At 35.3% G+C, this 12468-nt stretch overlaps 1 protein-coding gene across 3 annotated transcripts in view; it reads left to right on the plus strand.

Annotated features, from left to right (window-relative positions):
* bsk (mitogen-activated protein kinase dJNK) overlaps nt 1-12468 on the plus strand; it is a 462799-nt gene that overhangs the window by 150116 nt on the left and 300215 nt on the right. For all 3 annotated transcript variants that reach the window (XM_090404432.1, XM_090404431.1, XM_090404430.1), the window contains exon 2: nt 171-477. In XM_090404432.1, coding sequence (XP_090260558.1) covers nt 305-477 — 173 coding nt within the window. In that variant the 5' untranslated portion in view covers nt 171-304. The remainder of the gene's footprint in view (nt 1-170; nt 478-12468) is intronic.

Consider the following 12468-nt stretch of genomic DNA (forward strand, 5'->3'; position numbering starts at 1 on the left):
CAATACAATGTAGCCCCCCTCCTCCAACATACCTCTTTATATAAGTAGAAGGTATAAAGAATATAAAAATGAATGTACTATGCTGATTTTGGTTAAAATGTTATTGTACTGAAGTACTTTGTTTATTTCTGGAAACTGATATCTAATTGTGTATTTTTCTTTCCTTCTAGTCTGAAGAATGCTGTTTCAAGTTCCAGGACAGTGAAGATTACTTCCAACTCCCCATTAGTGGGCTAAAAAAAGTCTTTTACTAATTCTCTTTACCTTGCTGTTGCATCTTTCTTCTTCCAATGCTAAGACCCTAATGCGATTACACTTCGGAAATTTCCAGATATCTTATATTTCAGATTTCAAAACCAGGATGAGCAAACATTCCAGCATGTTTTACACAGTTGAAGTAGGGGATACAAAGTTTACTATTTTAAAACGGTATCAAAATTTGAAGCCTATTGGTTCAGGTGCTCAGGGAATTGTATGGTAAGTAGATTTAATTTATTTCTACTTATATAGAAAAATATATTCCTTTTGGCTTGAAAATGTTAGTTTACATGGTCTTTCTAACCAACAGGCTATGATTTTGAATCTCACTGACACAAATTTTTTCAGAATGGTGGTAGATGATTTTGGTCTTGTGTAGTGTGAATCCATTGCTATGAATATGAGTCTTGAAGCAGCTTGAAAATGATTTGGATCAATAACTTGTGGTCTGGTTGGCTAAATTGATATCCAACCATCAGGTTATGGGTTCAAATCCCACTGAAAGCATGGATTGTTGTGAATGTCTTTAAGTGGTAGATTAATTTCATTGTCAGCATGAGATCAAAACCCTGCATACTGGAGATTTGAAGTTACTCAAAGAAGTTTCATATTTTTTCTCTAGAGTTGGATTCCCAAAGTATCTGATCCTTTCTTACCAGCAGTACTAAATGTGCTATAGGTAACCAACTTTTTTCAAGTAGAATTGACAAAAAAAACTGATTATTTTCAGTATTCTATTTATGGCAACCTCCATCTACAAAAGGTTGAAAAAACTAAGTAGTGTATACCATGAGTGAATAAATGATTAAATAAACTGCAAAAGTTATCTGAAAATCAAGCATGGTGTAGTGACATTTTTTCCCACCAGCAGTTAGTGTCATTGGTGGTGATGATGGTTTCATGTGAGTGATGAAAATAAGCTGTCACTTGGTATCTATTTTAATAGGCACAATTGTAGAACAGGCAATTAAAAATATAAATATGCAATAGTTTTTTTTTCCCTTAATGACCTGTTATAGTAGAAATATATGCTCGTGTTTGTCAAACTCTGACCTCTAGATGTCATTAAATAAAGATTAGGCATTCAATATTATAGAGCAGTGTTTCTCAACCTGTGGTCTGCGACGATGGGACAGGTGTTCCGCAGGCAGACTTAAATTAATTGAATAAATATATATTTTTAAATTATCCATACAAAACAAATTAAAATTGAAGAAGTAAGTAAAAATGATTGAAATCAAATGGAGACTTAAAAAAACCAACAAATAGCGTTAGAATGTTCAAAGGCAGAAGCAATAAAACTATATTGTTGTTCACTTCACCCTTTTTATTATTCGTCATTTAGCGGCAGAATGACGAATAATAAAAGAGGGGTGAAGTGAACAACAATTTTTTCTTGGTGCCGCACCCGGGGCAGCGCCAAGAAAAAAGCTGTAAAATTGAATAACTACTGTTCAGAATGCCATGGTAATAAAGTTTTAATGAGACATTATGTTGAGTAATACAGTCCTTATTTGAGTTGTAAGTCAGCAGGTAAAATTGAAGGAGGTACAGGGAAGTAGTTCGAAGTTAAATCAGGGTGAGACGAGTGCATATTGTCTCCACGATGCTATATTCCTAAATAAATCCAGTATGGGTCTGCAGATTTCCCTAACTAAATTGAATAACTACTGTAATAAATTTTGTGTGAAAATCAGCAATAAAAATAAAGACTGTGAAATTATTAACTTATCAGCTATTTATGAAATATCCGCTATTTAGGCACAGTTTTTAGCGAAGATGGCAAACTATATGGAAATAGACAACAGAATTAGTAAAGCTTGTATGGTAGGAAGTAACTGCATAAATTTATATTAATAAGAGAGAAATTAGTCAAAACATGAAAAACTACTGTATACAATATGGTATTCAAACCAGCTTTAACTTATGGATCTGGGCTGGGTTTGAAATAAAATGCATGATCAAAGACCAGAGACCACAGATATAAGTTCTAAGAGAGATGAATGAACAAATGGCATCAATGACAGTTATTAAAAACGAGGATATTAAGATGGAACTCAACATTGTTAGCATTCAGGAATATGAGAGTAGAGCTTATCTCAGGTGGTATGGTCACTTAAACAGAATGGGAGAGGATGGTTAGCAAAACAGGTTTTTTTTTTTTCTTTTTGCCAGGATGACAGGAAAAAGATGTAATCTAAGTATAATAAGTGCTTTAGAAAATCAAAATATAACACAGCAATATTGGAGTTCTGACAGATAGCAGATTAATTGGAGGTAAATTGCTAATAGGAAGTTAGTAATGATGTAAACTTTTCATGAACTATTATCATAATGTACTGTACCCTCCTGCACCTCTGAGGGTACATATAAGGAATTTGATGGTGATGGTATAACATGTTAGATGTTGGCCTAACTCTTTATATATAATGTATATATAATTTCTGGTTTAGCACATGGAAGGCAGTGCGCACACATTCATCCATTTGTGCTCACAATTAATCTTTTTGAACATGTGAAGCATTGGACAGGGCATGCTTATCATTATGCTGGTACTTGAGAAAACTTCATTATTCTTATATGGAGTAATTTCCATCTAATATTCCATGTTAATATAATATCTGTATAACACTCTTTTCATCTCTATAGGTTCCAAGATAGTGGTTTGTTGATTATGTAAAAACTCCAGGGTGGCTTTTCCATGTGATTGTTATGGTATACACACACACACCGTATTTTTCCGTGTAAAGACAATACTTTTTTCTAAAATTTTTAGACCAAAAATTGGAGGTTGTCTTATATACGGGGTTAACCAGTTGAGAGACCTGCAGTTGCCATGACGAAACCGCCGGTACCTTGTCTCCATGAACAGGCTTCCGCCAATTACTAGCCTTTGTTAACTCTGTCAATTGACGTCATTAACAGCTGATTCTGAATAAACCAATCAGAACTCTGAAAGCATTCATACATCTGCAACTTGTCGTAAGTTAATGCATTAGCAATATTTTGAGCACTAGCTCATAAAAATGTCCGAAAATAAAAAACAATTGTCATATTCTTCAAAATTCAAGTTAAAAGTAATCAATTATGCAAAAGACGATGGAAATAAAGCTTCAGAGAGAAGTTGAACTGTTGGACCTCATCCCACTGAGTGTATGATTAGACAGTGGAGATGTTTGAAATATTGAACGTGTCTTATGCACATAAAAATAGGGTATATAGGATTTATATGTGATGTAGTTTGTTGACTGCAGCCTTATTATCTTATATGCTGTTCTAGTTATTCTATTAGTATCGAAGTAGTGTTTTACCTTATGTTGTTATTATTATTATTTATTATTACATCACACCTCCAGAGAGTCCAAAGACTCATCGAGGGAGAGCATCTACTCTACAACTCTGTCTCACTACTCCGCCAATCTTCATCATCTAACACCAACGCCATCTACCGCTGACCACCACCACTAGTACTTTCACAGACAATCACAAACATCCATGCCCACGGCGGAATTTGAACCCCCAGCCTTTTGACTGGAGAGCGGATACGCTAACCACTCGGCCAGCCAGGCTGGCATATAGTTTGTGCTCTCTCATTGTGGCCCATATGAGTTTGCCATCTTCCCTTTGTTCCCAGAAAATCAATTTTTAACAACTATATATTGCAAAAGTTTTATCTGCTTAGTTTGTATTCTGGGCACAGTGTATATATTTGCATGCCTTGAGCTGTTTTTGCATAATGCCTTATAGATGTGTTCTTATATATATGTAGGAACCTTTTACTTAACCTAGTTTGCCTGCTGTTGTTGTGCAGATAGTTTATATGACTATTCCAATTTAGATTGGCATTGAAACGAAGTCTAAGGTATTGTGTTATGTTGACCTGTGTGACAGTTGTGGTATGAATAGGGTTGATGCCTTGTATATGTTGGATAGCGAGTTACTTGGTGCCTTTGGGTTGGATCTGTGGGTTTTTGAATATCATTAGCTTTGTTTTTCAGAGTTTGTTATTGGTTAACCAGGATAGTCACCAGATAATATTGTGTTGCATGTTTATGTTGGCTGTGTGTGTGCATCATTATGGATTGACACTATGATTGTGTCATCTGTGTATTGGACAATATTACTTTTCAAGGGGTAACAATAAAGTGGACAATAATGACGTTGAAAAACAGAGTGCAATTAACAGCACAGTGGAGAGTGGGGTTGGTGGCGAACAAGTGTGTGTGTGTGAGACTGGTGATAAAATAGCGAGAGTGAATGATAGCACAAAAAAGGATGCAAAATTCGAAAGCTGAGTTGGTGAAAATGAGGGGGCAGATGCATAGTGAAATGAAGAGAATTGGCTATACATATGGAAGAGTGAAGAAGACGAAAATAAATCATGTCGGTATGAAAAAAGGGAACAAAACACCTGTGAGTGGCGTTGTATGGTGATTCAATTATTAGAGGTGTTGTAAACAAGAAATGCACAAGGTTTGTTTCTCGAGAGGTAAAATGAATAGAGTGATTGAGGTGTTGGATATGAGGAGTAACAAGCAAAAGAGTTGGTACTGGTAGTAGGGACAAATGACTTGACTTGACTGTGAACAAGGGGAATGTAAGATTAGATATAAGGATGTTGTAGAGAAGGATAAAAGATAATAGTGTGATAGGAAAGGTAGTCAGTGTATTGCCCAGGTATGACCATGACGTGTAGAGCAAGAATTATGAATGATATGTTAGCAGAAATGTGTGAAGAGAAAGGAGTTTTAATGTGTGGAATGAGTTTGGAGGAAGAATTAAACTGTTAAGAGTAATGAACTGCATTTGAATGATTTTGTGGGAGTAGAATGAACAAATGGAGTGAGAGTGCAGTGAATGAATCTGAGCAAGTAACAGGTGATGTGAATGAGTAGGAGAGTAAGGAAGGAGTGATTGAGGTGCTGCTTATGAATGAAGCGGTTAACGTGACTGTAGAGAATGAGAGAACAGGTGTGCAGGGAAACAGGGAGACTCAGGGTGGACAGGGGAACACAGTATGAGAAAAGTTGATGCTCCAAGAGGATGTGAATGTATGTGTAGACAAAAAGGGAAGGGTATGATCTGAGATGTAGGGAAAACAGATCTGAAGAAAGTTCTGGGATGAGTAAGGAAAAAAAGGGCTTGAGGAAAGTATGGAGAAGTCGCATGTAATTAGTGGTATCAGTGAAACTTGCTATAGATCCAGGAAGGAGCTGCTATGTTTGTATACAAATGCAATTAGTATACAAATTGAATTGTATACAAATAGAAGGCAATAATTTTTGTTAAGGTTTGGATTGTGAATGTGTGCTGCTTCATAGCTTTCTTTGTACAATCTTTCCTGAAGGAAATAACTTATAATTTGGTTTTGTTCTACTGAATCTGTGTTTTGTAGATAATGCATGGGTTGCTAAACCAGATTTATTGGTTTCTTTAAGTGACATATATCCATGTTTTTGAAGACAAATTTGTGCAGAATGACCAGTTTATCCATAATAACATAAGCTGCAAGAGCAGGAGAGATAAGGAAGGTATTAAGTTTATGAACCGGATGAAAAAGAGACTTGTAAGTCAATCAGTCGAAGAAATTCTGGTAACTTCTTCTTCAGGTGGGTTAAGACAATGGCCATAATTATTGATTATTTTATTGATAGTTTTTGCATTATAACTATTAGAGATCAAATTAGCTCTGATAATAGAGTTTTTTGTTTAAAAAATAATCTGTCAAACATTTTATTAGCTCTATCTATTAGAGATTTGACTACACATTTCTGACAAGTGTGATGATGTGAGTTAGAATCAATGTATTATGAGTTGGTTTTCTATATACTGAGAACCATAAACTACCATTTAGTTGACGTAGAATGATAGCATCCAGAAAAGGAAAACAATTGTTATCTTCTACTTCCAGCGTAAATGTGATTCTTAGGTTTATTGAATTGATGTTTTCAAGAAATTCATGATCAGACGAGGAGTTCAACACAGCAAAATCATCAACAACATATCTGTACCAAAATGATTGTTTAGGTGAGAAAATATCCAGAATATGTTGTTCAAAATATTCCATAAAGTACTTAGCTAAAGTTGGGGAAATTGGAGACCCTATAGCTGTTCCTTTTATCTATTTGTATAATTTGTTCTGCCAGCCGAAATAAACATTAATTTTGAATTAATGACAGTCGAATAATTTTACAATATGAATGGAAAATGATTATGAAGTAATTCAGTAAAAGTAAGACCACATTAAAATTTACTAGATCTATGGGTTGTAAGGATAATCCTGAAATTTTATACTTAAAATCTATTGAATTTTTTATGAAAAACAGTTTCCTGTAGATGCAAAAGAAGATTAGATAGGTATTTTGAGAGTTCATTATTATTATTACTATTATTAACACCAGATCTTCATTGGGTGAAAAGACTCATCATTTGAGGCAAACACTGTTGTACACAAAGCTCATCATACCATGCATTACACTCACCAACCAGTCACTATGTAAAGAACCTTTTCCTTATGCCTGCTCACACCCTTCTTATACAACTTCCATGCATGGCCCCTTGTTCAACTCCCCCTTGCCTCATTCTACAAAAAATTTGTTCCACATTAACCTGGTAATGACCCTTTACCAACTTAAATGTCTTCTCAATCATATCCCTTCATTCACAATGAGGAAGAGAATGGATATCCAACATCCCAAAGACCAGTTACAACCTTAGTCAGTCTTCTCTGCACCCTTTCCAACATATCCTGATCAACATGAAAACCAGAAGACCAAATCTGTGCACAATAATCCAAATGAGGCCTGATCAAGGCTTTATATAAGGGAATTAGAACGTTTTTATCTCTACAAGTTAAGGTCCTCCACAACATTGCCATAATCCGATGCGTCTTCATATGTGCAGTGTGACCTCTGAAATTCAGATCTTTGTCTCACCACCACTCCAAGATCTCTTATCTGCTCAACTTCCTCCAAAATTTCCCTGCCAAGTGTATAATTTGCATCCCATTGTTGCCTACCAAATTTCAGAATCTTACATTTGGCAACATTGAATTGACAATTCCATACTGTTGCCCACTCGTACAATCTCTTCAAGTCCTCCTGTAAGGCCACAACATTGCTTGATTCCTCATCACTCTGCCCAGTTTTGCATCATCAGAAAACAGTTGTATATCACCAGTTAAACCTATTGCACTATCCTCAATATATAAATTAAATAACAATGGTCCCAAAACTGACCCCTGCAGCACACCACTAGTGACTTTCCTCTTTCAAGATAGTGTCTCCCAATTCACAATTTGCCAATACCTATCTGATAGCCATTTAAATATCCAACTCACTAGTTTATCATCAAATCTCATCTGTTTAGTGACCAACTAATCTATCAAAAGCCTTTGCAAAATCGAAGTATGCCACTGTATATGCATCTCCCTTGTCCAAAACATTAGTCACCTTGTTATAGTACATAGCAAGTGTGTAAAACACATGACATACCTTTAACATACCCATGCTGATAAGCACAAAGAATATCACTGTTTTCAACCATTTTTGTGTCCTACTCACCACTCTTTCTAGTATCTTAACTACAACTCCAGATATACAGATCAGCCTCTAATTTGTTGCCTTAGCTTTATCTCCACCTTTGTGTAGTCTAACAATTTTGTCTTCCTTCCACTCCTTTGGGACTTGTGCTCTTGCAAGACTTGTTAAGCAGATAGGCCAAGATCCTTAAGACATGTGGTGATATGTCATCAAGTCCTATTGCCTTATTGACATCTAGCTTATTTAACTCGTCATATACCTTTTGCTTGCTCATCATTAAGTCTTCTCTCATTTTATTCTCTATACTTAAGCTTCTGATTTCACACTGAGAATGAAAAAACACCCTGATGAATTGATCACCGAACATCTCGACTATGTCATCTGTAGCAGTCACTAATATCCCACTTTCATTCATTAGCAGCATCTTACCATAATTGTTCTTTCTTCTACTTGTCACATATCTAAGAAAGCTCTATGTTTTTTCTTTACCTGATTTGCTAATTTCTACATGTACTTCATTTTTGTTGTCCTTACCAACTAAGTCACTTTCCTGTCCTGCTCTTTATACTTTCATGCAAGTGATTATTGCCATTATTCATGTTGTGCTGCCTTCAAAGTGCTTTTTTCCTCAAGATTTCATACTTAATCCCCTCATTCATCAATTTTACACTTACCTTATTCAGCCTTTTGACTTTCAGAATACATTCACACATTGATGCTGTTATGTATTTCTTTGTCAGTTCCCAAGCAGCATTTATTTTCCATACCTCTCAACTCCTCATTCCATGCTATAGCTCCAAGCTGTCTCCTAATCTTGACATAATCACCAGCCTTGTAGTTCCATATATATCCTTTCCTTACAGACGTCTTTATATGGCTTGCCACAACCCATGTTATCACTTCTTGATTACTCTCACTAACTGGAGGGAAGTGCAAAACCTCACAATTACATCTTCTGATGAAATTATCAGATTTAAAACTCTCAATTTTTGTATGCACTCCTTTACATTCTGCCTGAGATAGTTGTCTCTCAAGAAATTCATGTTTCATATTCCCAAATACTCTCTCTTCATTCCAATCTATACGACCATAATAAGCACCCTTTCCTTATTCACAAACCAAAGCTGCTTATACATTTCATCACCACCCTCCACATTTTCTGACATATAGCAACATCCAACTAAATGTCTTCCTGTCAACCTCCACCTCATACCACACCACACTGCCTCAAAACCATTGCCACTATTTCCCTCTTTCATGTCTACCTTATGTGAATGCTATCATCAATGAGCAGCACTCTCCTCTACCCTTCTTGTCCTTTCTATCCTCATGAAAATCACTGTACACTTCCATTTCTATTCTCATTAGGATATTATCTTCATTCAACCATGTTTTATTTATTCCAACAATTTTGGGGCAAATGAACTCAGTCAGTGAAATCATTTCATCTCTTTTATTTCTGATACTCCTGTAATTTGTAATTAAACACAGCAGTTCACTTTTAGGTCTATAACCAGTCCCACCGAAAGCATTTGTTGGTTAGACTTTCCTATCACACCTGCTCCTGCCCTCTTTCATCACCTTTAATTACTGCTTACTACACGTATCTGCTCAGACTTAGTTACCCCACTCGCATCCCAATGTATTCCATTTCTATGCTGATCATCCTCATACATTCATTACTACTCCCAACATCCACTCTCCCTGTCCACCCAGGCTACCCTGTGTCCCTGTTGCTGTTGCATTCCCATTCTCTCTTCATCTCTCACACTGCTACTGTTTCCATTGCCAGGCACTTCAGTCTCTTCTGTACCACTCTCATGTTCTTTCACTTCACCTCTTACTTCTGATTTCTTGCTCACATCATGCACTACTTTCTCCTGTTCATTCACTCCAAGGTATTCAAATGCAAACTATCACATTTGTATAATTTCATTCTTCCCTCCTATGTAGTTCACAGTAAGTTTTAATAGCACATTTTCTTTATGTAATTTATGAAGACCATACATTCTTGGAGGAAAAGCATGATGACTTTTAACCTCTTAGGTTTATTGATTTGTGATTGAGTTGGGTCTCTATTAATGCTTCTGTATGTAGAACAATCTCGAAGTAGACGATTGTTTTCGAAAATAATTGTTCTTATCATAAACTACAACTATACGACCTTTGTCGGCCTTAGTAATAACTATGTTTTTATGACACTTCAGAGAAGATAAGGCTTGAAATTCTTTTTTTGGATAGATTGCATATTGACTTAAATAATATATACACTACTGGGAATCTAATTTTACTTGCTAAATTATATGAATGGTTACAAAAGCCTTTATTTATATTAATCATGAAGTCCATAGTTGGAATTGTGTTTTGGAGCTACTGCATAATCTAATCCTTTGGATAATACCTGATATTTCATCATTAGATAAAGATCACCTGAAATATTAATGACAGTTTTTGGGGAGTCAATCTGGTTATTAATTGGCATATTTTTCTCATTCAGTAGAGATTAAAACTTCTGTATATGATGCTGTTTTAGTAAGTTTTAATGTAGTCTCACTGTTTATAAATATCTCTGATGAATACTGTTGAATTACTTCATAATGACTTTCCACCTGATATTGTAAAATTATTTGACTTTGACATTAATTCAGGATATTTCAGCTGACAGAACAAATTATATATATGAATAAAAGGAACAGCTATGAGGTCTCCAATTTCTCCAACTTTAGCTAATTGCTTTATGGAGCATTTCAAACAAATGTTCTGGATGTTTTCTTACCTGAACTATACTATTTGGTACAGAAATGTTGATGATGATTTTGCTGTATGGAACTCCTCCTCGTCCTATCTTTCATGAATTTCTTGAAAAAAATTAATTCAGTAAACCCAAGCATCAAATTTACTCTGGAACTACATAGAAGATAACAATTGTCTTTCTTTTTCTGAATGTATTCATTCAACGCCCACCCAATGGATGAATTTCTACAGTTCTCAATATATAGAACCAACTCATACTGGTAAATATATAAGATTTCTTCAACAGATTGTCTTACAAGTCTCTTTCCATCCAGTTCGTAAACTTAATACCTTCCTTATCTCTCCTAAAGACAAATACCCTCCTCTTTCTTTTCCTGGAGTTTACAGGATCTCCTGCTCTTGCAGTTTATGTTATTATGGACACACTGGCATTCTGTACAAATTTGTCTTGAAGAACATGAATATATTTCACTTAAAGAACCCCAATAGGTCTATTTTGGCAAACCTCACATTATATACAAAACACAGGATTCAGTAGAACAAAACCAAATATTATATTATTATTATTATTCGTGACACCTACAAGGAGTCTGAAGACTCATCGTGGGAGGACACCTATTGTACAACTCTTCGTCTCCATCACTACACTGATCCTCTACTACCAATCATCTACATCAGTGCCACCTACTTACCACCACCACGACAGCTAGTATTGTTTTGTCTGTAAATTGCGTGTGTTCTGAAGGGCAGATTTCTCTGTATGCGGGATGAAAAACCCGAATTTCCGGGAGGAAAAACCCTGCTACTTCTGTATGAGGTCGGCTAACTCACCTTCGATTGAAAAAGTCCATATAAAGATTCCTCCTGTCATGACGTGAATTGAACTTAGGCCTTTTACAATCGAATGGCGCAATGTACCGTTGTTCTTCCAATTGCGCTATGGGGATGCATAAGTTCTTTCTTCTGGAAAGACTGTACAGAGAAAGCAACTGACATTCAAAATCCAAACCTTAAAAAGATGATTGCCTTAATCTTTCTCAATTTTGGGAAATTATATTGACTAATGCTCACCATTCGTGTAAATTACAATTAATTGTTTATATTTAAAAATATTTTATTAGCTAATTTATTTTATTGTAATTATTTCTGGGTGTCTATTAATACAGATAGAGCTATTGTAAACTGTGTTTTATTTCTTGCTATTTATAAGCCTGCTTGGTTACTGCACCTTTGTAATACCGTTATTCTAATATTTTTATCTTTATTCTTAATTAGGAGTGCATGCTTTCTCTCTCGTAACCTTTCTTGCTTGCGTACTGTGTTTATCTACCTTTCGTACTACGAGCCTTATGCCTGTGGATACTAGAAAATTTATTTTATTGAGACTGCGACACTAATATCTTTTAATTGGCATAAAACTCAGTAATAAGGCCGGTTGATTTCTCTCTCTCTCTCTTCCTCTAACACAAATTCCTTCAGTGAAACTTTACACAAACAGTCGTGGTCTATTTGCACTTAACTATACGCTTCGGCTATTTCACTTGGTTTCCCGCTCACAAGTCCAATAATTTTTTTTTAGGAACAATGCATTGCAAAATAAACAATCAGGCAGCACTCTATTGACATATAATTAAAACACATTTATTTAGCTTAAAAATAAAGTGCATTAAATAAGCGACAGGGAGGTTACTCTCTCTCTCTCTACCTATCCTTTTAGTATAAAGAAACAAACTTTCTCTTTTCAATATTAAATGACTAAACAATATATTTACTCTGTTACTTCTCTGCTTAAGAAAACCAAATTGCCGAGACTAATTTACTCATAAAGAGATTAACTATCTGTGGCAAGTTATCTCACAATTTATATTCCAGTTAACAACAGATCAGAGGACTCTCTTATAGATATTTCTTATTA

The sequence above is a fragment of the Typopeltis vanoorti genome, chromosome 14 (assembly GCF_054136105.1).
Source record: "Typopeltis vanoorti isolate ZY-2024b chromosome 14, IOZ_Tvanoo_1.0, whole genome shotgun sequence".
NCBI lineage: Eukaryota > Metazoa > Arthropoda > Arachnida > Uropygi > Thelyphonidae > Typopeltis > Typopeltis vanoorti.